General features: G+C 44.3%; 1 protein-coding gene across 1 annotated transcript; it reads left to right on the forward strand.

Annotated features, from left to right (window-relative positions):
- The first annotated feature begins 8,178 nt into the window (after window positions 1-8,178).
- On the forward strand, window positions 8,179-25,889 carry ccdc125 (coiled-coil domain containing 125). The gene is made up of 13 exons (XM_071352198.1): window positions 8,179-8,332; window positions 9,067-9,198; window positions 9,496-9,689; window positions 11,091-11,149; window positions 11,362-11,448; window positions 11,533-11,610; window positions 13,732-13,817; window positions 13,932-14,014; window positions 14,123-14,244; window positions 16,351-16,455; window positions 20,767-20,917; window positions 22,654-22,766; window positions 24,897-25,889. Exons 2-13 carry the CDS (start codon window positions 9,068-9,070, stop codon window positions 25,287-25,289), a joined length of 1,602 nt encoding a protein of 533 aa, XP_071208299.1. The 5' UTR covers window positions 8,179-8,332; window position 9,067; the 3' UTR covers window positions 25,290-25,889.
- The last annotated feature ends 779 nt before the right edge of the window (window positions 25,890-26,668 follow it).

Raw genomic sequence — 26,668 nt, forward strand, 5'->3', positions numbered from 1 at the left:
TACAATGACGGCCTAGGAACAGTGGGTTAACTGCCTTGTTCAGGGGCAGAACGACAGAATGCATACCAATCGTTTGATCTCAATCAGATTCATGGAAATATGCATTTAGATATTTTGGAATGACTGTTTTGTGAGAAAATGAGAGCAGATGGTGTTAACAAACTACAGTGTATATAGCCTTCCTGTATTTCGTTTAAATCAAAGCAGGTTCTGCCTAATGGCGCAGTTTTGGCCGCATGATCCATTTTTTGGATTATTCAGTTACCCATCCTAAAATGCAAGGGTGACAGGTGACAGGAGGGGGGGGGTCACGATTTGCTGGCAGAGACAAATGAGTAATCAATACTTATTGAAAATGAAAAGGCGCAACGCTCGCTCACCGTAGTAGCCTAACCTATGTGCACGTTGAGTCTTTTTTATTTTCAATTAGGATTACATGTTTTATTGTACTTCGACTCACGTTGGTTGAACGTCCTCCACTTCTTTCCATGATCAATATTTATTTACAGACGCCGTAGTAAACTACAGTCTAATCAAATGTAAGTTTTATTTTATATTCAAGTGAACTGCTACGTGATTCTCCGCCCATGTAGACGGCCTAGTCTATTTCAATGAGACCAAACATACTAGGCGCACTTGAACTCTCACGCCCATCTAGGAGAGGTAGGGCTACTGACGTTGATGCAGCGAATTCTGAGAGTGTGAAAAATATGTGTTTTTAATCCAGTCGTTAGGCTAACGCACACAAAGCAGAAAGAGGACCATGTCCAAATAATTTGTGACACAACAAAAATATTTTCAATCCCAAAGTCATCTGTCTGACCGTCCGCTCCCGCTCACAACATAACAAAGGCAGGCATCCTGTGGGAATGCAGCCCTCTAGTGCAGTCAGTACACAACACTATGCTGATCATGTCTTAGCAGGATCAGATGGTGACAGGGGTCCCAGCAGGGTCAGACAGCCAGGGTAGTAGACCAGTCTATGGAGCTCAGATGAATTTGCAGTATATTAACAATACCAGTGAATGTTACAAAGTTCCTTCTTGAATTGATGGGTAGATCTACAGTAGCCACAGGTCAGTAGTTTAAATCTACAGTCTGGGATCTGGGAATAATGGTTATTTCAGGGTCAGGTAGCCAGGGAAGACCAGTCTGACGGAGGTGAGGTGAATTTTTGCAGATACAACACTTTATTCTCTCTGTGCAGCAAACGCTGGACAAGCCAGATGCTCTTTTATTAAGGCAGTCTGACAAACATCCAAAGTTGATTTCCAAACTGTATCAAGGGTTAATATAGGCTTTTCCCAATGACACAAAACATGTCAAACAAAAATATGAGGAAGCCCTGGTAGAAGCTATTGATGATAATGAATGGAGACAGATATGTTTGAATGCCCAATAATGTTAATATCATCACAGACATAAATTACTGGAATTGAAGACCATCCATAGAACATCCTATATGCCAGTGAAACTGAATATCATGTTCTCAGAAATGTAATTTCTCTGCTGGAGGTATAAAACACAAAAGGTGACATATTTGCATATGTTATGGTCTTGTGAAGGCTGGCTGAATTCTGGCAAAGAGTATGTTCTTTTATCTCAGCATGTCTACAGATTCTCCCTGTTTTTGTTTGCTTGGAAATGTTGAAATGTCTGTTATCTGAAGAAACTGTGTAACCTAGCATTTATAGCAGCTAAGAAATGCATTGCCATTCATTGTAAGGTTGGTTATCCTCCCACAATGTCAAGTTATGTATCACTAGATTTGAGTCGTTAACAGATTAAGGGTATACTGGGCAACTTTCAGAAGGTCTGGATGTGTTATATGGAATACAGTACGACTAAAGGAGTCTGTATTTAAAACATGCCCACGTCAGGTGAGATACCTAGTCAGTTGTACAAGTGAATGCCTTCAACGGAAATGTGTCTTCCACATGTTATTTATTTATTTTTTATTTCACCTTTATTTAACCAGGTAGGCCAGTTGAGAACACGTTCTCATTTACAATTGCGACCTGGCCAAGATAAAGCAAAGCAGTTCGACACATACAACAACACATAGTTACACATGGAGTAAAACAAACATACAGTCAATAATACAGTGAAAAATAAGTCTATATACAATATGAGCAAGTGAGGTGAGATAAGGGAGGTGAAGGCAAACAAAATATATATATAAATAAATAAAAATATAAAAAGGCCATGGTGGCGAAGTAAATACAATATAGCAAGTAAAAAAAAAAAAGTAGAGTAGAGACAGAAAAAGTAGAGATAGAAATAATGGGGTGCAAAGGAGCAAAATAAATAAATAAATACAGTAGGTAAAGAGGTAGTTGTTTGGGCTAAATTATAGATGGGCTATGTACAGGTGCAGTAATCTATGAGCTGCTCTGACAGCTGGTGCTTAAAGCATGTAACCCAACCCCTCTGAATCAGAGAGGACTGCCTTGCTCGTTCTGCCTTGCTCAGGGGCAGAACGACTGATTTTTATTTTGTCAGCTCAAGGATTTGATCCAGCAACCTTTCGGTTACTGACCCAACCACTAGGCTACCCGCCACCCCTTATTTAGGCAATCCCTAGCTGCTGGGCTGCTCAGTCTTGGCCCTGAGGGTCTGCCATCCTGTGGGTTGTCACTCTGGCCTTGGCCAAACACAACCAAAACCAATAATGAATGTTTCACTAAGATCCTAAAGCTGAGTGGAGTGTGTTGGGGCGCTGCAGGGTGATGGACAGCTAGGGACAGAACAGGGGGTTGATCAAGTCAAATCACATTTTATTGGTCATATACACATGGTTAGCAGATGTTAATGCGAGTGTACCGAAATGCTTGTGCTTCTAGTTCCGACCATGCAGTAATATCTAGGAACGCGAAGCTACCAACTACCTTATACACACAAGTGTAAAGGAATGAATAAGAATATGTACATATAAATATATGGATGAGCGATGGCCGAACGGCAAAGGCATAGAATACAGTATATACATATGAGATGAGTAATGTAGGGTATGTAAACATTATATAAAGTGACTTTGTTTAAAGTGACTAGTGATACATTTATTACATCCAATTTTTAATTATTAAAGAGGCTAGAGATTTGAGTCAGTATGTTGGCAGCAGCCACTCAATGTTAGTGATGGCTGTTTAACAGTCTGATAGCCTTGAGATAGAAGCTGTTTTTCAGTCTCTCGGTCCCAGCTTTGCTGCACCTGTACTGACCTTGCCTTCTGGATGATAGTGGGGTGAACAGGCAGTGGCTCGGGTGGTTGTTGTCCTTGATGATCTTTTTGGCCTTCCTGTGACATCGGGTGGTGTAGGTGTCTTGGAGGGCAGTTAGTTTGCCCCCGGTGATGCGTTGAGCAGACCTCACTACCCTCTGGAGAGCCTTGCGGTTGTGGGCGGCGACGTTGCCGTACCAGGCGGTGATACAGCCCGACAGGATGCTCTCGATTGTGCAATTATAAAAGTTTGTGAATGTTTTTGGTGACAAGCCAAATTTCTTCAGCCTCCTGAGGTTGAAGAGGCACTGTTGCGACTTCTTCACCACGCTGCCTGTGTGGGTGGACCATTTCAGTTTGTCCGTGATGTGTACGCCGAGGAACTTAAAACTTTCCACCTTCTCCACTACTGTCCCGTCGATGTGGATAGGGGGCTGCCCCCTCTGCTGTTTCCTGAAGTCCACGATCATCTCCTTTGTTTTGTTGACGTTGAGTGTGATGTTGTTTTCCTGACACCACACTCCGAGGGCCCTCACCTCCTCCCTGTAGGCCGTCTCGTCGTTGTTGGTAACGACTGCAAACTTGATGATTGAGTTGGAGGCGTGCATGGCCACGCAGTCATGGGTGAACAGGGAGTACAGGAGAGGTGCTGAGAACGCACCCTTGTGGGGCCCCGGTGTTGAGGATCAGCGGGGTGGAGATGTTGTTTCCTACCCTTACCACCTGGGGGGCGGCCCGTCAAAAAGACCAGGACCCAGTTGCACAGGGCGGGGTCGAGATCCAGGGTCTCGAGCTTAATGATGAGTTTGGAGGGCACTATGGTGTTAAATGCTGAGCTGTAGTCGATGAACAGCATTCTTACATAATTATTCCTCTTGTCCAGATAGGTTAGGGCAGTGTGCAGTGTGACTGCGATTGCATCGTCTGTGGACCTATTGGGGCGGTAAGCAAATTGGAGTAGGTCTAGGGTGTCAGGTAGGGTGGAGGTGATATGATCCTTGACTAGTCTCTCAAAGCACTTCATGATGATGGAAGTGAGTGCTACGGGGCAATAGTCGTTTAGCTCAGTTACCTTAGCTTTCTTGGGAACAGGAACAATGGTGGCCCTCTTGAAGCATGTGGGAACAGCAGACTGGGATAGGGATTGATTGAATATGTCCGTAAACACACCAGCAAGCTGGTCTGCGCATGCTCTGGGGACGCGGCTAGGGATGCCGTCTGGGCCGGCAGCCTTGCGAGGGTTAACGCGTTTAAATGTTTTACTCACGTTGGCTGCGGTGAAGAAGAGTCCGCAGGTTTTGATAGCGGGCCGTGTCGGTAGCACTGTATTGTCCTCAAATCGAGCAAAGAAGTTGTTTAGTTTGTCCGGGAGCAAGACATTGGGGTCCGCGACGGGGCTGGTTTTCTTTTTGTAGTCCGTGATTGACTGTAGACCCTGCCACATTCCTCTCGTGTCTGAGCTGTTGAATTGACTCTACTTTGTCTCTATACTGAAGCTTAGCTTGTTTGATTGCCTTGCGGAGGGAATAGCTACACTGTTTGTATTCGGTTTTGTTTCTGGTTGCCTTGCCTTGATTAAAAGCAGTGGTTCGCGCTTTCAGTTTTGCGCGAATGCTGCAAATCCATGTTTTCTGGTTGGGGAAGGTTTAAATAATCGCTGTTGGTACAACCTCACCGATGCACTTGCTAATAAACTCGCTCACCGAATCAGCGTATACATCAATGTTGTTGTTCGAAGCGTTCCGGAACATATCCCAGTCCATGTGATCGAAGCAATCTTGAAGCATGGAATCAGATTGGTCGGACCAGCGTTGAACAGACCTGAGCACGGGCGTTTCCTGTTTTAGTTTCTGTCTATAGGCTGGGAGCAACAAAATGGAGTCGTGGTCAGATTTGCCGAAAGGAGGGCGAGGGATGTATGCGTCACGGAAGTTAGAGTAACAATGATCCAGAATTTTCCCAGCCCAGGTCACGCATTCGATATGCTAAACAGTGGCGTGACCCAACTATATTGTGTGTAAGTAAAAAGACCTCTACAGTACTATTAGTCCTATGAGATGAATTATATGGAGGAAGTTGCTGTTTCTGTGTGTTAATGTATATTTGAGGTGTGTGTTTTTTGTTTGTTTCCAAACCTTTCTCTTGGAAATTAAAAAAAAATCAAGGTGTGAACTTGGAAGGAAATTGTGTTGGGAGAGAGTTGAGTTATTGACTAGACTTGTGGGGGTCAGGCGTGCAGGCGGCTCGGGCTGGCTGGTTGATCTGGCTGGCTGGTTGGTTTATCTGGCTGGCTGGTTGATCTGGCTGGCTGGTTGGTTTATCTGGCTGGCTGGTTGATCTGGCTGGCTGGTTGATAATAGAGGATCTTAATAAAGACAATCAAAAGTCTTTGCATTTTATTAAGAGTTGTTCATTTGTTAGGCTATTGGTTCAAGGTGCAAGACAATATTTATTATTGAATTACCTTTGATCCAGTTATTATTAATCACTTAAACATGTTTAATAATAATCTCTTACCTAGCTTGATGACTGTCGACCATTGTTGCTTACTTTTTTGTTCTAACTAGAGATGTCATATTGGATTGTGTAAAAAATTCAGGAAATTAGCTTTAGATGCCCCATAAAATTCTGTCCGAGGTCCCCCAGACCCCTCCGCCAGGTTATGTCCCCCCACTCTTCTAAACCCAAAATGGTGCCCATGCTAAAATGTCATAAGACCACATAAGACTGTTTTACAGCTGATTTATTACTATATCATACCCTGCAACTTAACTTGAGTCCGGAGTTTTACCTGATTAGGTTAGCCCAATGTTGCACATTAACAGTGGCGTGTATTCATGGGTGCCAAGGGAATCTAGGTTTCCAAAGAAATGGACCAAGAAAAAAAAGAAAAATAATAATGTATCTTTCATTTCTCTGTTTCATAAGTTTCCTTCAATTCGCAAGAGGCTGAATTTACCTCACAGGAGAAAGCATCCCAGCGAGCGAAACAGCACCCCTCTCTCTCCGTATGTGAAGGTCATCTATCTGATGCTGTCTGGTCATAAAGAGTATGACATTGTTGCCGCCAGTAGCATTGAATGCAAGGGAAGCCAACGAGCATCTGGCCTCTCGACAAAAAAACGATAAAAAAATTCAAATCAGCGTGGAGCTAAACTGAGCGAGCTCAACTGTGAATGGTCCTGGCGCACCCAAAAAAAGTGTTAAGGGAAGCCAGCTTGGATTTGGGTTTACTACTATCAAATCCCATTGAGAGCATACCTCATTGACAGAAAAACTCAAATTCTTGCATCTTGTTGTGTTGTTGTCCTCCTGTGGCTAGCTAGCCATGGATTGAGATAGGGATTTGGACTTGTTGTTTTCGGGGTTGTAAAGTACTTAAGTAAAAATACTTTAAAGTACTACCTATGTTGTTTTTTGTGGTATCTGTACTTTACTATTTATATTTATTTGACTAGTTTTACATTTACTTCACTACATTCCCAAATAAAATTGTGCACATTTTACTCCAGACATTTTCATTGACACCCAAAAGTACTTGTTAAATTTTTTATGATTAGCAGGACAGGAAAATGGTCCAATCCACGCACTACAAGGTAACATCCCTGGCGATCCTTACTGCCTCTGATCTGATGCACTCACAAAAACACAAATGCTTCGTTTGTAAATTATGTCTGAGTGTTGGAGTGTGCCCTTGGCTATCTGTAAATTAAAAATATTTGCTTAATATAAGGAATTTGAAATGTTTATACTTTTACTTTTGATACTTCAGTATATTTAAGCAATTACATTTACTTTCGATACTTAAGTATTTTTAAAACCAAATACTTTTTTACTTTTACTCAAGTAGTATTTTACTGGGTGACTTTCACTTTTACTTGAGTCATTTTCTACTAAAGTATCTACTTTTACTCAAGTATGAATTTTGGGTACTTTTTCCACCACTGGTGGTTATACTTAATTCTCGGTACTGGCCAATGATTATAACAGTGATTCTGATCCAACCATTAATTCATACATACAGTACATTGTTGTGCCCCTGGCCTGAGAGGATGGAAGTTAAATATGTAGCTAGATGTAGTAGGCTAATGTTAAGTAGCTACAGTAACATTGTCAATTAATGAAAGTTAGGCTAGCGAGCAAGAATTTTAGCCAGGTAGCCTGGCACAACAAAAGGCGTGCACTGTATGACAGAGTGATTAACCGTTTCGTCAACACAAAAGAGAGGAGGATGGCATTGGTGTTTCTCTACAAGTAGGATGAGTCAACTTGCACCAACGCACACGCAGGTACGCACACACACACAAACACACACACACACAGAGAGAAATCAGAACCATGGACAGTCGGTCATATTTAGTTTACGTTGATTGGACTAAACTGTTTTTGGTATATTTTAGTTGTCACTGTATTAGACTAAGCAGAGGTGATTTGATGATGTTGAAATGGTGCTGGAATAGTGGAGGCCGCTCCTGTTTTCTTTGCGACTTGCTGTAACTCTCTGTAGTTCTATAGTTGTTTAGTGGTCCGAAAATGTCGGAAACATGAACTTGCTTGACCGTGCTGTAGGTCATGTAACTGTTACTGTACATGCAATATGCTTTGTGGACTTCACCGGACAGAGGTTGCTATTCGGGTTTTTTGATAAAACAAATGTGTGGTTAAATGTATTCTGCCACTGTCTTATTGTCTCGGCCTTTAGACCTATATATCATGGTGTCAAGGCATATTATTTAAGAGGTTATAGAGCAAACAACACAATTATCACAACACATAGGTTGTAATATGGCAGTTTATTTGGGGGGGGGCTCCAGTGATTTTACCTACGCACCGCTACTGCAAATTAAGAACCATATCTTATAGGTATCTACTATATCGAAATGTTGAAATACTTTCTAGATATTTCGACTTAGTATGTCAACATTTTGACTTCCTGGCAACCTGGTGTAGAGCGCTGCGCGCGCTGTAAAGTACAACTGCACCGTTTTTTTTATCGTTGAGGTGCACGTTCACGCTGATGGTGGTGCCACGTTGGTAGGACAGTTGTGTCGGTTGAAATCGATACGAACAAAACCCTGTATCACCTTGATACGGTCGTCGGGGTGTAAGGAGGTAGGCCTATTTTAAGTTTTTGCGATAATTATGTCCGATTTGTGAACGGGAACATACCGCTTCTAGTTTCCTCGAACTTTCAGGTAGGCTTCCTCACCTGGTCCAATGGAAAACAGGTGTGTTCAACGTCAGCGGAATAACTGTCATTTCGAAGTTCCCGTAGGTCTACTCTAAAAAAGTTTTTCGACGAAAGGTTAGAGTAGCCTTAGGCAATGTGAAGAGTTAGATACTACTAGCCTATTGTATTTGTTGCTGTGTCACCTCCATGAGGGGAAAAACGTTACCTGCCTGATTACACGTTTGGTGTGGGAGGGTCATAGTCATAGTTGTTGTAATTTAATCAACACAAATATCTGCTTGTCTTTTAATTTATTTTAATTTTAATTTAACCTTTATTTAACTAGGCAAGTCAGTTAAGAACAAATTCTTATTTACAATGAAGCCTACAGTGCTCATGACATTTCACAGAGTACACAACACACATTACAGTGTGGGTTGCTGTGGAGACCGTGACTGGCTGCACTGTACCTAGATCTGCAAAGGTCACAGATCCTGCTGTCTGTCTGTCTGTCTGTCTGTCTGTCTGTCTGTCTGTCACTCTAACGTGTGTGTCTGTCTGTTTCTGTCTGTCACTCTAATGTGTCTGTCTGTCTGTCTGTCTGTCTGTCACTCTAACGTGTGTGTCTGTCTGTTTCTGTCTGTCACTCTAACGTGTGTCTGTGTGATGTCATCAGGATGCAGGGCGGCAACAGAGAACCAGCCGCAGGGCCCGAGGCTTCCCAGTCCGAGGGTGGCCCCAGTGAAGATGACATGGCAGAGGGGGACCTGGGGGACGGGATGGGCAACAGACCAGACTCCACTATCAGGTGAAAGGAGAGATCTCTTATCCTCTTGCGTGAATAAATTAAATTAGAATGTGGATCCAGCCGTTGATCACATCAAAAATGAACAAATGAAATCAACAAAATAACGTAAAATGCCACTTTAGATAAAATTGTTTGCTAAATGGCATATATTAACTGAAGACCTGCACTCACTTGAATATAAGTTGCAGTTGAACCATTGTTTTAATTCTATTTTTCTTATTCAAACCACATGTCTCAGTAGACCACACATTGCCATACGTTTCGGCTTAATTGCGCCCTCCTTCCTCCTACTACCAGAAAGAAGCTCCAGAGCCGGAGCGGCAGCAGGGGGCATGCTGAGGAGCCGCTGCCCAGGACGGGGCTCCTGAACAGGGGCAGCGAGGGAGGGGAGGCAGCCTTCATCTGGACGTCTTGCAGTGGGCTGTACACAGTGTTCAGACAGGAGCTGGAGGTGGAGCAGGCGTCACCGCAATGGAGGGTCAGGGGGACAGGTAAGCACGGTTTGAATGATATATTAATTATTGTGGGTACCCACATTGATATTAATTGTTATGGTGGGACTAGCCCCACTGTAGTTGGAACCCTACAGGTAAAGGTGTTTACATCACCTACCGCATGGTGTCTGGCTGAACAGGCTTCTTACACAAGTGATTTACATCTCTATACACTCTTGTTGTGTATTCATGCACAACTGTCAAAGGCACGTCTGAAGAAAACTGTTGTTGGAAACTTATTGTATTGTTCAAAACGTGCTTCTCCTTCTGCAGTTTTGAGGCCTGCGCTACTATAGTTCCTCATAGTCACGGCGGAGGAACATTCTAGATCCGTAACTGGCTGCGCTCCGATTCTCAACCCTTTTTCCCAAACTGTGCACTTGCACACTTGTTATCATGGGATATAGCAATGGTGGAAATTCCCTCTAGCCAATGATTACACTAATCCAATGCTTTTAAATCCATGACTGGAAATGTGCAAGGACTCACTTTAGGAGAAGGATGTAGAATCTTTCTCCAATAGGTTTAACCTCTGAAGTCACGTGACCATTCTAATGACCATGCTGTAGTCAACAGTAACTCTGTAATGAATAATGACCATGCTGTAGTCAACAGTAACTCTGTAATGAATAATGATTTGTGCTAAGTGCCTTCTCAGAAGGGCTGAAGGTAAACACAATGAAAGGCTGTTCTATGGCCTCAGGGTGTCCAGTACATGGAGGTTAATCAGTGTGTGCTGGGTCATATTCATTAGGCACCAAACGTGTTAAAATGGTTGCGTCCCAATGATCTCTCCTTCCTCCTGAAGTGTGCACTCGTTCTCTACTCTGCACAAATTAGTGAAAGCATTGGATTGGTGTAGGAATGGGCCTGAAGGGAAGTGAACAAGTGCACACTTCAGGAAAAGTGAGATATTATTGGGACAGAACCAATGTTTTCCATTTGGTTCCCTAATGAACACGACCCTTCTGGTGTGAGCCCTGTGGCTCACAGGGCCCATTGGGTGTAGTGCACTACTATAGACCAGGGCCCATTGGGTGTAGTGCACTACTATAGACCAGGACCCATTGTGTGTAGTGCACTACTTTTGACCAGGACCCATAGGGCTTTATATAGGGGATAGGGTACTATTTGGGACAGAACCTGTAGTGCCTGTTCCTGTGATGAACTGTCTCTCTCTCTCTGTGTTTACCATCTCTGTTTGATTTGGTGGGAGAGAGAGGTGACGACCAGGACTACCATCTGTCACCTTCACACACACACACACACACACACACACACACACACACACACACACACACACACACACACACACACACACACACACACACACACCTGACTCAGTTTTCTCTCAGACTGTGATTCGTATAGTACATGAAGTGTTTCCCTCTGCTCTAGAATCCCTGAGCGATCTGTCCATTGAGGAGGTGAGAGAGAGGCTACAGGAAGTGACTGAGGTGAGGACAGGAAGAAGGATGACATTTGATATGTGGTTTGCATTGGTGCAGCTGATTATTATCCTTAATGAAGAAATGTGTTGTGCAGCAGAAAAAAAACAATCAATATTAAAATCACAGACATTAAAACACACACACACCACATTTAGAGAGGGTTGTTCGTGGGACTTGCTTTGCCATCATTGGTGAATGTTGGTGGCCTGTTCTAACAGGAGGCAGAGCTACTGCGCTGTGAGTTGGAGGTCACCAGTCGTCACCTAGAGGGAAAACACGAAGCACTGAAGATCCTACAGGGACAGGTAAATACAGACACATACACACTCACTCTCAACACTCCCTTTTCATTTGTTTAAAATACACTTCCCCTCTTTTTTTCTTGCCAGAGTATTCTAGACAGGGCAACCTCTCACACTAAGATTCTACTCCAGAAGAGTGAGGAGAGGACCAAGGCTCTGGAAAAGGTGAATGTTGTTTGTTTCTGGCCTGTTATGTTAAAAGGATACAGGAAGGTAGTTCAAATAAAGGATTGGTTTGTTTACTTTCACATACTATAAGAATCAGTCACCTAGCTAATGAATTTCAGACTCTGGCTTATGTGGCTTCCACTAGAATTGACCTGGTATTTACTAGTGCAGTGTTTCTCAACTCAAGTCCTCCAGTACTCCCAGCAGTACACATTTTTATTGTAGCCCGGACAAGAACGCCTGATTCAACATGTCAACTAATCATCAAGCCCTAGGTGAGTTGAATCAGGTGTGTATGACTGGAGTTGGGCTGTTGGGAGGACTGGAGTTGGGCTGTTGGGAGTACAGGAGGACCGGAGTTGGGCTGTTGGGAGTACAGGAGGACCGGAGTTGGGCTGTTGGGGGTACTGGAGGACTGGAGTTGGGCTGTTGGGAGGACCGGAGTTGGGCTGTTGGGAGTACAGGAGGACCGGAGTTGGGCTGTTGGGAGTACAGGAGGATTGGAGTTGGGCTGTTGGGGGTACTGGAGGATTGCAGTTGGGCTGTTGGGGGTACTGGAGGATTGGAGTTGGGCTGTTGGGAGGACCGGAGTTGGGCTGTTGGGGGTACTGGAGGATTGGAGTTGGGCTGTTGGGAGTACAGGAGGACCGGAGTTGGGCTGTTGGGGGTACTGGAGGATTGGAGTTGGGCTGTTGGGAGTACAGGAGGACTGGAGTTGGGCTGTTGGGAGTACAGGAGGACCGGAGTTGGGCTGTTGGGAGTACAGGAGGACTGGAGTTGGGCTGTTGGGAGTACAGGAGGACCGGAGTTGGGCTGTTGGGAGTACAGGAGGACCGGAGTTGGGCTGTTGGGAGTACAGGAGGACCGGAGTTGGGCTGTTGGGAGTACAGGAGGATTGGAGTTGGGCTGTTGGGGGTACTGGAGGATTGCAGTTGGGCTGTTGGGGGTACTGGAGGATTGGAGTTGGGCTGTTGGGAGGACCGGAGTTGGGCTGTTGGGGGTACTGGAGGATTGGAGTTGGGCTGTTGGGAGTACAGGAGGACCGGAGTTGGGCTGTTGGGGGTACTGGAGGATTGGAGTTGGGCTGTTGGGAGTACAGGAGGACTGGAGTTGGGCTGTTGGGAGTACAGGAGGACCGGAGTTGGGCTGTTGGGAGTACAGGAGGACTGGAGTTGGGCTGTTGGGAGTACAGGAGGACCGGAGTTGGGCTGTTGGGAGTACAGGAGGACCGGAGTTGGGCTGTTGGGAGTACAGGAGGACCGGAGTTGGGCTGTTGGGAGTACAGGAGGATTGGAGTTGGGCTGTTGGGGGTACTGGAGGATTGCAGTTGGGCTGTTGGGGGTACTGGAGGATTGGAGTTGGGCTGTTGGGAGGACCGGAGTTGGGCTGTTGGGGGTACTGGAGGATTGGAGTTGGGCTGTTGGGAGTACAGGAGGACCGGAGTTGGGATGTTGGGGGTACTGGAGGATTGGAGTTGGGCTGTTGGGAGTACAGGAGGACTGGAGTTGGGCTGTTGGGAGTACAGGAGGACTGGAGTTGGGCTGTTGGGAGTACAGGAGGACCGGAGTTGGGCTGTTGGGAGTACAGGAGGACCGGAGTTGGGCTGTTGGGAGTACAGGAGGACCGGAGTTGGGCTGTTGGGAGTACAGGAGGACCGGAGTTGGGTTGTTGGGAGTACAGGAGGATTGGAGTTGGGCTGTTGGGGGTACTGGAGGATTGGAGTTGGGCTGTTGGGGGTACTGGAGGATTGGAGTTGGGCTGTTGGGAGGACCGGAGTTGGGCTGTTGGGGGTACTGGAGGATTGGAGTTGGGCTGTTGGGAGTACAGGAGGACCGGAGTTGGGCTGTTGGGGGTACTGCAGGATTGGAGTTGGGCTGTTGGGAGTACAGGAGTACTGGAGTTGGGCTGTTGGGAGTACAGGAGGACTGGAGTTGGGCTGTTGGGAGTACAGGAGGATTGGAGTTGAGAAACACTGCAGTAAATTATGTGGTAACAATGGGAGCTTTCTGGTACTTTCAAAGAATTCTGCTTGTTTTAATACATCTAAATATGCAGTATTTCCTAGGTTATTACAGTGTACTTACAGTTTGAACATGTATTTAATGAACTCTGTCACAGGAAGTGAATGGCCTGCAGTGGGAGATCACTTATAACCAGATGCACTTCAAGAACCTTGAGCAGTCTTGGGAGCAGAAATATGTCAGGTGAGGTCATGGTTTACATTCAAGGCAGGTTTTTTCCCGTTTTTGATTGGTTGATGTGTGCTTATGGGTATAGGGTTTGCAGATTTTGATTGGTCAGTGTGTATGTGTGGGCAGGGTTTGCAGTGAGAAAAAGGCTCTGAGTGACAGCCTGGGAGACAGGGTGAGGGAGGTACAGGAGCTGAGGACAGAGAACACTGGTAGGTACCTAGTCCTTCTGCTCAATCAACAATTATACTTGTCGCTGTCTTGCAATGTAATTGAGAAAGTGTATGTGCTTCTCTCTCTCTCTGTGTGTGTGTGTGTAGCTGTGAGTCAGCAGTGTCTGGAACTCCTAGCCATGCTGAATGTCCGGGAACAGAGAGCCTTCCAGGGGACCAAGCCTTCATGCACCCAGGGGAGAGAGGAGGACCAGGGGACCGTGCTGGAGGTGAGAGAGGGAAACAGAGAGAGGGAGACAGAAAGGGCAGGAGGAACCAGAGACGGAGACGGAGACAGAGGGAACAGGAGGAGAGAGAGAGGGTAGGAGGACACAAAGAGAGAGACAGAGGGAACAGGAAGAGAGTGAGAGAAATACCACAGTGTGTCATCACAGCAGCAAGAATTGTTGCCACAAGAAAAGGGCAACCAGTGAAGAACAAACACCATTGTAAATTACTGTTCATTTTTATTGTTTTTTTCACTTTTGTATATTATCTACCTCACTTGCTTTGGCAATGTTAACATGTTTCCCATGCCAATAAAGCCCCTTGAATTGAATTGAATTGAATTGAGAGGGCAGGAGGACCAGAGAGAGACAGAGGCAGAGGGAACAGGAGGAGAGAGAGAGGGGGGGGGGGGGGCAGGAGTACCTAAAGAGAGATAGACATAGGAAACAGGAGGAGAGAGAGAGACTGAGGGAACAGGAGGAGAGAGAGAGGTGGGGGGGGGGGCAGGAGTACCTAAAGAGAGATAGACATAGGAAACAGGAGGAGAGAGAGAGACTGAGGGAACAGGAGGAGAGAGAGAGGGGGGGGGGCAGGAGTACCTAAAGAGAGATAGACATAGGAAACAGGAGGAGAGAGAGAGGGCAGGAGGTTCCAGAGAGATTCATAGGGAACAGGAGGAGAGAGATTAAATAATTTATGTTATATGATTACATCATGTATTATGTTATATGATTACATTTATTATGTCGTATGATTACATCATGTATTATGTTATATGATTACATCATGTATTGTGTTATATGATTACATCATGTATCATAGAGTTGATCAGGCTGTTGATTGTGGCCTGTGGAATGTTGTCCCACTCCTCTTCAATGGCTGGATATTGGTGGGAACTGGAACACGCTGTCGTACATGTCGATCCAGAGTATCCCAAACATGCTCAATGGGTGACATGTCTGGTGAGAATGCAGGCCATGGAAGAAGTGGGACATTTTCAGCTTCCAGGAATTGTGTACAGATCCTTGTGACATGGGTCCGTGCATTATCATGCTGAAACATGAGGTGATGGCGGCAGTTGAACGGCACTTCAATGGGCCTCAGTATCGCGTCACGGTATCTCTGCATTCAAATTGACATCAACAAAATGTACTTGTGTTCGTTGCCCGTAGCTTATGCCTGCCCATACCATAACTCCACGGCCACCATGGGGCACTCTGTTCACAACGTTGACAATCAGCAAACCACTCGCCCACACCACGCCATAACCAACTGCCATCTGCCCGGTACAGTTGAAACCGGAATTTATCCATGAAGAGCACACTTCCCCAGCGTGCCAGTGGCCATCAAAGGTGCGCATTTGCCCACTGATGTCGGTTACGACGCTGAACTACAGTCAGGTCAAGACCCTGGTGAGGACGACGAGCACACAGATGAGCTTCCCTGAGACGGTTTCTGACAGTTTGCCCAGAAAGGATTTTGTTGTGCAAACACACAGTTTCATCAGCTGTCCGGGTGGCTGGTCTCAGACAGGTGAAGAAGCCGGATGAGGATGGTCCTGGGCTGACGTGGTTAGAATTGGTCTGTGGTTGTGAGGTCTTTTGGACGTACTGCCAAATTCTATAAAAAGATGTCGGAGGCGGCTTATGGTAGAGAAATTAACATTCAATTATCTGGCAACAGCTCTGGTGGACATTGCTGCAGTCAGCATGCCAATTGCGCACTCCCTCAATACTTGAGACATCTGTGGAGTTGTGTGTCAAAACGGCACAAGGTGCACCTGTGTAATGATCATGCTGTTAAATCATCTTGATATGCCACACCTGTCAGGTGGATGGATTATCTTGGCAAAGGAGAAATGCTCATTAACAGGGATGTAAACAAATTTGTGCATATGGAACACGTCTGGTATCTTTTATTTCAGCTCATGAAACACGGGACCAACACTTTGCACGTTGTGTTCATATTTTTTGTTCAGTATAATTCTCTGTCTGTGTTGTAGTAATTCTCTGTCTGTGTTGAAGATGGCTGTGTTCTAATTCTATGTCTGTGTTATAGTAATTCTCTGTCTGTGTTGTGGTTGGCTGTGTTCTAATTCTCTCCTGTAGCTGGCTGTGTTGGGTGCGTGCCAGTGTCCCAATGTAAGGGAGGCCTGCCCGTGTGCCAGGAGTGCTGCTGCCAGCCGAAAACAGGTTCTCCAGCTCAGACAAGAGGTAGAGTACCCACCTTAACCACTAAGACAAGAGGTAGAGTACCCACCTTAACCACTAAGACAAGAGGTAGAGTACCCACCTTAACCACTAAGACAAGAGGTAGAGTACCCACCTTAACCACTAAGACAAGAGGTAGAGTACCCACCTTAACCACTAAGACAAGAGGTAGAGTACCCACCTTAACCACTAAGACAAGAGGTAGAGTACCCACCTTAACCACTAAGACAAGAGGTAGAGTACCCACCTTAACCACTAATACATGGTCCTGGCTGTGCAGGCTTTAATTCCAAACCAGCACTAAAACACTGAATACAACTGATCAAGGTCTTGATGATTAGCTGAAATGTGTGTGCGGGTATACGTGCCTAAATGCCCAGTGGTGGAAAAAGTACTAAATTGTCATACTTGAGTAAAAGTAAAGATACCTTAATAGAAAATGACTAAAGTAAAAGTCACTCAGTCAAATACTACTTGAGTTAAGGATACAAATTTCGGTCCATTTTGCTGCCGACTAACTAACCCTCATTAACCGGTCAACAAACGGTTATATTTTCCCCAAACAGTAAAATGACGTGACCGACAGAAAATACTATCAGAGATCTGTTTATAATGACGAGATGCTTTTGTTTCCGCCCTAACAGTGGGAGTCGTCCCAAGGCAGGAAGGCAGGCGGCAGGTGACCAGCTTTATGCCCAAAATAAGCCTATAGAAACACATTGGACTTATTTTGGACAGATTTTGGCGAGAGTGCTTTGTAGAGTAGTACCTCTCTGATACTATGCATGCATACAAGGACCGCTTGATGGAAACATGCAACAATAGCAAGCCTATCGTCTTCCAGTTAAAATGCTATAAAAATTGCCTGTTAATGAACATGCAACTCATGTAATGAAGCAGCTAATAATAAATAATTTACCATAATGCAATAATTTACTTTAGTCATGTATCCACCGTTCTAAACTGCGCACCTGATGAGAGCAGTTCCGTATTTTTATTTGTAAAAAAAAATGTTTGAACCTTTATTTAACTAGGCAAGTCAGTTAAGAACAAATTCTTATTTTCAACGACGGCCTAGGAACAGTGGGTTAACTGCCTTGTTCAGGGGCAGAACGACAGATTTGTACCTTGTCAGCTCGGGGATTCGATCTTGCAACCTTTCGGTTACTGGCCCAACACTCTAACCACTAGGCTACGTACCGCCCCACTAGGCTAACCCACTAGGCTAACCACTAGGCTACATACCGCCCCACTAGGCTAACCCACTAGGCTAACCACTAGGCTACCTGCCATAGTTCAGGGGTACTAGTCCAACGCTCTAACCACTAGGCTACCTCCCACCCATTTATAAAACCCTCTTAAGCCTCACTACACCCTATCTGAGTAATCTACTGCAGCCCTCATCCTCTCCATACAACACCCATTCTGCCAGTCACATTCTGTTAAAGGTCCCCAAAGCACACACATCCCTGGGTCGCTCCTCTTTTCAGTTCGCTGCAGCTAGCGACTGGAACGAGCTGCAACAAACACTCAAAATGGACAGTTTTATCTCCATCTCTTCATTCAAAGACTCAATCGTGGACACTCTTACTGACAGTTGTGGCTGCTTTGCGTGATGTATTGTTGTCTCTACCTTCTTGCCCTTTGCTGTTGTCTGTGCCCAATAATGTTGGTACCATGTTTTGTGCTGCTACCATGTTGTGCTGCTACCATGTTGTTGTCATGTTGTGTTGCTATCATTGCTGTGTTGTCTTAGGTCTCTCTTTATGTAGTGTTGTGTTGTCTCGCTTGTCATGATGTGTATTTTGTCCTATATTTATATTTTATTTATTTTTTAATCTCAGCCCCCGTACCCGCAGGAGGCTTTTTGCCTTTTGGTAGGCCGTCATTGTAAATAAGAATTTGTTCTTAACTGATTTGCCTAGTTAAATAAAGGTTAAATAAAAAAATATATAATAAATAAGCATCAACCAGTTGGTCTTGCGACGGTATACAGAGATGACCAGTTTACAGAGGAGTATAGAGTGCAATGATGTGTCTTATAAGGAGCATTGGTGGCAAATCTAATGGCCGAATGGTAAAGAACATCTAGCCGCTCGAGAACACCCTTACCTGCCGATCTATAAATGATGTCTCTGTAATCTAGCATGGGTAGGATGGTCATCTGAATCAGGGTTAGTTTGGCAGCTGGGGTGAAAGAGGAGCGATTACGATAGAGGAAACCAAGTTTAGATTGAACTTTAACCTGCAGCTTTGATATGTGCTGAGATAAGGACAGTGCACCGTCTATCCATACTCCCAAGTACTTGTATGAGGTGACTACCTCAAGCTCTAAACCCTCAGAGGTAGTAATCACACCTGTGGGCAGAGGGGCATTCTTCTTACCAAACCACATGACCTTTGTTTTGGAGGTGTTCAGAACAAGGTTAAGGGTAGAGCAAGCCTGTTGGACATTAAGGGGATCAAGCTGATTCTATACCATTTTACAGAGGCCAGTTCATGAAGGAAGGCTTGCTCATTAAAGTTTTTTGGCAGGTGTCTATGACAAATCAGGACAGCTCGTTTCACTGAGCAGCCATTACGAACACAGGCTGTAAAACAGTGATCACTAAGGTCATTACAGAAAACACCAGACTGATACCTATCAGGATTATTTGTGAGGATAACATCAAGAAGAGTAGCCTTTTCTGGGTGTTTGGCGTCGTACCTTGTGGGATTGGTAAGAATCTGAGAAAGATTTAGGGAGTCCCATTTCTTTAAGACTTGGTCAGGTGGTTTAAGCATGTCCCAGTTTAGGTCACCTAGCAGGACAAATTCAGACTTAGTGTAAGGGACCAGGAGAGAGCTTAGGGCAGGTAGGGTACAGGCCAGTGCTGATGGAGGACGATAGCACCCAGCAACAGTCAACACAGAGCTATTTGAACGTTTAATGCTTAAAACCAGCAAATCAAATTGTTTGAGGACAGACTTGGTGGAGACAACCGAGCACTGAAGGTGATCCTTGGTAAAGATTGTCACTCCCCCACCTTTGGAAGATCTGTCTTGCCAAAAACATATTATAACCAGAAAGGTTAACATCAGTATTCAAAACACTCTTCCTTAACCAAGTCTCAGTAATGACCAACACATCTGGATTGGAGCTGTGAACCCACACTTTCAATTGATCCAGTTTAGGTAATAAGGTTCTAGTGTTAATGTGCAGAAATGTTACAGAGATGAAAATCTCCGTTAGAAATGTTGAAGAAGGGGGAATCTAATAGCAACTACTATGATGGTTAGTTAATATGAAGAGGATTGTGCCTTTGGCTTCTGTATAACGAAATAAAGTTGATATGAAAACCAATCAGAAATACCAGAAATACTGGTTAATGGCATGAGGAAGTCTTTATAAAATAATTGCCTCCACGTTTCTATGGTCTGATTTTGGCTAGGCTACTTTGAAGCAAGGTAAAACATGCGGTCATTATTTGAAGTAAAGTAAAACGTTCAGGTTTAAAACAATTACACTGCCTCAAGCTCCCATTGTAAAGTGGTGGATGACGCGCTGATAGTGAACCGTAGGAAGGCTATAGCCTATGCATCCGAATGGCGAATTGGAGGCGTGCTTTACGAGTTTAGATTGAGAAATAAAACAGCTCCTTTCAAATCGTGGCCACCAAAGTCTTTAACACGCGATTGCAATTTAGAATTGTTATTTGTTGCGCAATGACTGAGTTGAGAACAGCAGGTTTCACTCCGGTAGTTTACAGGCTTTTTGAGGCGCTACTCTCGCAGGTGGCAGGGTATTCCTCTCTATCTAGGCTCTCTATCTAGGCTCTGTATGCTGTGGGCGTGTGATAAATAAAATGCAGGACGACTAACGAAAATATACACGCGCCAATTTAATTCCACACAAATGAACATGCAAATTAACCCCTAGACCGATACGCATGACGGTCAAATGTATTTTCAGCAGCTAACCGTTAACATCCCTAACTTGAGTAAAAGTATCTGGTTTTAAATGTACTTAAGTACAGGGGTGGAAAAAGTACAACATGTTCATACTTGAGTAAAAGTACAAAGTAAAAATCAATGCTGTACATCAAAATCCTTATATTACGCAAACTGCACAATTGATTGTATTTATTTTTACGGACAGACAGTGGCACACTTCAACACTCCGCCAGATAGGTGCGTGTATTGGACCATAATTCTGTCCTGCCTGAGCATTCTAAAAGTAACGAGTATTTTTTGCGGTCAGGGAAATGTATAGGACTAAAAAAGTAAATAGTTTCTTTAGGAATGTAGTGAAGTAAACGTTGTTTGTGTGTGTAGCTGGAGGGCCATGGCAGGAGGATGGAGGAGGCGTTGCTAATGGCGGACGCTTTTCGGATCGCCTTCGAACAGCAGCTCAGGAGGCGCAGCGATCACTTCCTGCTTCTGGCGGAGACGGACAGGAACAAGTCCCGCCCACTAAAGCCAGAAGGTATACTGTATTGAAATATACTGTATTGTCCTCACTTCAACAAGACACAGAAACATGGAAGTTAATGTTCTGTAAGTTTGAGTGTATCACAGTGAATGATGTATATAAATATCTTATGTAATATTGATATACAGTGCATTCGGAAAGTATTCAGACCCCTTGACTTTTTCTACATTTTGTTACATTACAGCCTTATTCAATCTACACACAATACTCATAATGACAAAGCAAAAACTGGTTTTTAGAAAAAAAAATAGATTTTTTTTTTTGCCTTATTTGCATAATTATTCAGACCTTTTGCAATGAGACTCGAAATTGAGATCTCTTTCCATTGTTAATCCTTGAGATGTTTCTACAACTTGATTAGAATCCACCTGTGGTAAATTCAATTGATTGGACATGATTTGGAAAGGCACACACCTGTCTCTATAAGGTCCCACAGTTGACAGTGCATGTCAGAGCAAAAACCAAGCCATGAGGTCGAAGGAATTGTCCGTGGAGCTCCAAGACAGAATTGTGTCGAGGCACAGATCTGGGGAAGGGTTCCAAAATATGTCTGCAGCATTGAAGGTCCCCAAGAACACTGGCCTCCATCATTCTTAAATAGAATAAGTTTGGAAACACCAAGACTCCTCCTAGAGCTGGCCACCCAGCCAAACTGAGCAATCGGGGAGAAGGGCCTTGGTCAAGGAGGTGACCAACAACCTGATGGTCACTCTGACAGAGCACCAGAGTTCCTCTGTGGAGATGGGAGAACCTTCCAGAAGGACAACCATCTCTGCAGCACTCCACCAATCAGGCCTTTATGGTAGAGTGGCCAGACGGAAGCCACTCGTCAGTAAAAGGCACATGACAGCCCGCTTGGAGTTTGCCAAAAGGCACCTAAAGGACTCTCAGACCATGAGAAACAAGATTCTCTGATCTGATGAAACCAAGATTGAACTTTTTGGCCTGAATGCCAAGCGTCATGTCTGGAGTAATCCTGGCACCATCCCTACGGTGAAGCATGGTGGTGGCATTCTGTGGGGATGTTTTTCAGCGGCAGGGACTGGGAGACTAGTCAGGATCGAGGGAAAGATGAACGGAGCAAAGTACAGAGAGATCCTTGATGAAAACCTGCTCCAGAGCGCTCAGGACCTCAGACTGGGGCGAAGGTTCACCTTCCAAAAGTATAACGACCCTAAGCACATAGCCAAGATAATGCAGGAGTGGCTTCGGGACAAGTCTTTGAATGTCCTTGAGTGGCCCAGCCAGACCCTGGACTTGAACCTGATCGAACATCTCTGGAGAGATCTGAAAATAGCTGTGCAGCAACGCTCTCCATTCAACCTGACAGAGCTTGAGGGATCTGCAGAGAAGAATGTGAGAAACTCCCCAAATACAGGTGTGCTAAGCATGTAGCATCATACCCAAGAAGACTCGAGGGTGTAATCGCTACCAAAGGTACTTTATCAAAATACTGAGTAGATGGTCTGAATATTTATGTACATTTTTATATGTCCGTTTTTGCTTTGTCATTATGGGTTATTGTGTGTAGATTGGGGAGGACAAAAAAACAACAATTTAATCCATTTTAGAGGCTGTGACGTAACAAAATGTGGAAAAAGTCAAGGGGTCTGAATACTTTATGAAGGCACTGATACATCATTGATATCATTGTGTTTTTAAGACAACAGAAGTGAGGCTGTTTGTACAGAATGAATGACTGACTGACTGACTATATCTGTGTATTGCAGGCAAGGATAGGACAGCATCTCTCAGTGTGGCTCAGAGACTTAGAGGACTGCTGCCGTCCAGCACAGAGATCACAGACGACCCCACAGAGACTCTGCACAAACTCCTCGACCTGGTCTGTACTGTAATACAGTATACTGTACACCCTAATACAGTGTACCCACACCCTAATACAGTATACTGTACACCCTAATACAGTATACTGTACCCACACCCTAAAACAGTATACTGTACACCCTAATACAGTATACTGTACACCCTAATACAGTGTACCCACACCCTAATACAGTATACTGTAGACCCTAATACAGTATACCCACACCCTAATACAGTATACTGTACCCACACCCTAAAACAGTATACTGTACACCCTAATACAGTATACTGTACACCCTAATACAGTATACTGTACACCCTAATACAGTGTACCCACACCCTAATACAGTATACTGTACACCCTAATACAGTATACCCACACCCTAATAGAGTATACTGTACCCACACCCTAAAACAGTATACTGTACACCCTAATACAGTATACCCACACCCTAATACAGTATACTGTACCCACACCCTAAAACAGTATACTGTACACCCTAATACAGTGTACCCACACCCTAATACAGTATACTGTACACCCTAATACAGTATACCCACACCCTAATACAGTGTACCCACACCCTAATACAGTATACCCACACCCTAATACAGTATACCCACACCCTAATACAGTGTACCCACACCCTAATACAGTATACCCACACCCTAATACAGTATACTGTACCCACACCCTAATACAGTGTACCCACACCCTAATACAGTGTACCCACACCCTAATACAGTATACTGTACCCACACCCTAATACAGTGTACCCACACCCTAATACAGTGTACCCACACCCTAATACAGTGTACCCACACCCTAATACAGTGTACCCACACCCTAATACAGTATACTGTACCCACACCCTAATACAGTGTACCCACACCCTAATACAGTATACCCACACCCTAATACAGTATACTGTACCCACACCCTAATACAGTGTACCCACACCCTAATACAGTATACCCACACCCTAATACAGTATACTGTACCCACACCCTAATACAGTGTACCCACACCCTAATACAGTATACCCACACCCTAATACAGTATACTGTACTGTACCCACACCCTAATACAGTATACTGTACTGTACCCACACCCTAATATAGTATACTTAGGGCCCTGAATATTTCCTGTACATGTGGATAAATACATTTGAATAGAGGTTTATATTCCATTTGAATAGAGGTTTATATTCCTAGAAGTTCAAGTGATATTTCAAACGTTTCAAATTGTTATCTGGCTTTTCCTTCCCACTGATCCCTCTCTCTCTCTTTCAATATTTCTCTCTCAATTCAATTCAGTTTAAAGCCTTTATTGGCATGGGAAACATATGTTTACATTGCCAAAGAAAGTGAAGTGGATAATAAACAAAAGTGAAATAAACAATAAAAATTAAACAGTAAACTCACAGAATTTCCAAAAGAATAGACATTTATATGTCATATTATGTCTATATACAGTGTTGTAACGATATACAAATGGTTAAAGTACAAAATGGAAAATAAATAAACATAAATATGGGTTGTAATTACAATGGTGTTTGTTCTTCACTGGTTGCCCTTTTCTTGCTGCTGTGATGGCAGACTGTGGTATTTCACCCAGTAGATATGGGAGTTTATCAAAATTGGGTTTGTTTTCAAATTCTTTGTGGGTCTGTGTAATCTGAGGGAAATATTGTCATAAATTTGGTTAGGAAGCTCAGTTTCCACCTCATTTTGTGGGCAGTGTGCACATAGTCTACGGTGGCCTTTCTCAATAGCAAGGTTATGCACACTGAGTCTGAACATAGTCAAAGCTTTCCTTAATGTTGGGTCAGTCACAGTGGTCAGCTATTCTGCCACTGTGTACTCTCTGTTTAGTGCCAAATAGCATTCTAGTTTGCTCTGTTTTTTTGTTAATTCTTTCCAATGTGTCAAGTAATGATCTTTTTGTTTTCTCTGTCTGTCTCCATCTCTCTCTCCCCTCTCTTGCTCTCTTCATCTCTCTCTCTCTCTCTCTCTCTCTCTCTCTCTCTCTCTCTCTCTCTCTCTCTCTCTCTCTCTCTCTCTCTCTCTCTCCTTCCTTCTTTTTTCGTCATCGTGCTCTCTTTCTCTCCCTCTCTCCATCCCATCTTCCTTATCTCTCCCTGTGTAGCTGAGTGATAAGGAAGAAGCTCTAGCTCACCAGAGGAAGGTTAGCTTCATGCTAGCCCGCAACACAGAGGAACTAGAGAGACGGTTGAAGACAGACAATATGCTGCAAACACAGGTCAAATCATCACCACACCGTTCTTCAGAGACAGACACATGCAAGTCCAACCATGCAGGCACAAGCATCTGCAGTTCCAACCATGTCCAGGAGAGGGCAGGAGTGGACCAGTGTCATGGTGGGGCGTCATCTTCAGAATCAGACACCACAGACCTCCAGCCCTCCGAGATCCAAGAGGCTGAGACGGAAGCCGCCGACCTCCAGATACAGGGCCTCTCTCTGGGGCAGTCGCCCATGGAGAGAGGGGGAAGAGAGGACCATCTGGTCACCCTACCATGAATAGTTTGTCATCACGGAGTGATCCTACCTGGCCTTCTTACTGCGGTGCCGTGCTTGAAGTGGAATGAAATGTGTGCCAGCACTCATTTTTTGGGTGCCGATACTCATGATATTTAGGTGAAAGGTACTCATTATATATTAGAGGCAATGTTCTGTAAGAGGTGCCGGTACTCTAGGACAAAATTAGAGGTGACTGCACTCTGTACCGATGTGTACCAGCCCAAGTCCAGCACTGCCGCTGTGCATCTGACTGGTCTTGGAACAACTCTGGTCCTGTATAAGTCTGGTTTTACGTGAATATATCGGCCTCTGTGTAGCCGTTGTGATTACATTTTATATGAATAATTCCTAGCACATTACAATTGATAGAAAGTGACTAAATGCTTTTAATTTTGCTAAACCTCTTGTTCTGAATATTTCCTGATGTCTGATAAGACGTTTTAATGTATCCACTTATAAAATGTTATGATGGTCAACATATTGAAGTGGAATTGTTATGTTGCTGTGTGTAGAATTGTTCAATTGTTATTTTTTGTCATGCAAATGTAAGAAATGGATATGTGCCAATGTTGATGTCACTGATTACACAATTACACATGGCCTCTGCCTCCTTTCAAGCCATAGGGCGCGTTTGAGTTGTAAGGCGAAATCAACCGGCTGTAGACGAAAGTCGAGCAGTGAAGTCGTATCTGCGATAGCCGAAAGTCACAATTTACCCACAATGTATCACGGTTTTGATGCTCTCAAATATGACCCTTGACCTCTCTGACTGCAGTCAACTAAATGCACTTTGATCTCATGATTTCTGTAAAGTTCATGCAGTCGACATGTAGGCGCAAGTCGGACAATTTTTATCCCCATAATGCAACACACTTTGAAAGCGACGTGGCAAAATTGACCCGCTTGAACGAGCCCTATGACTGTTCAAGCTCATAAAAGCAGGAATCTTAGTTATCAAATCCCACAATCCAATGCGATCAAACACGGACAGCTGTGTGTAGGGTGGGGAGATTCCTAGATGTGAGAAGTGTACAGGAGGGCATGAGACAAGGGATTGTGTAGTATCGGTGGGGAAAGATGTGTGTGTTAACTGTAGGAGTACCCATGGTGCTGGAGATCAGAGGTGTCCGGTGAGAGAAAGGCCAAATGTATGACCACAGAGACACATTTCCCACAGATTACACAGACCTACAAAGAATTTGAAAACAAATCAAACACTGATAAACTCCCATATCTGTTAGGCGAAATACCGCAGTGTGCAATCACAGCAGCAAAATATGTGGCCCGTTGCCATGAGAAAAAGGCAACAAGCGGAGCTCAAACAACATTATACAGTACTTTCGGAAAGTATTCAGACCCTTTGACTTTTTCCACATTTT

This window comes from Salvelinus alpinus, chromosome 19, assembly GCF_045679555.1.
Source record: "Salvelinus alpinus chromosome 19, SLU_Salpinus.1, whole genome shotgun sequence".
NCBI lineage: Eukaryota > Metazoa > Chordata > Actinopteri > Salmoniformes > Salmonidae > Salvelinus > Salvelinus alpinus.

Bases quoted from the DNA above. Each gene is read 5' to 3' on its own strand.
- ccdc125 (XM_071352198.1), top strand. From the start codon at position 9,068: ATGCAGGGCGGCAACAGAGAACCAGCCGCAGGGCCCGAGGCTTCCCAG. The intron at 14,245-16,350 runs GTGAGAGAGGGA...TCTCTCCTGTAG, and splicing joins ACCAGGGGACCGTGCTGGAG to CTGGCTGTGTTGGGTGCGTG. The intron at 20,918-22,653 runs GTATACTGTATT...TGTGTATTGCAG, and splicing joins CCGCCCACTAAAGCCAGAAG to GCAAGGATAGGACAGCATCT.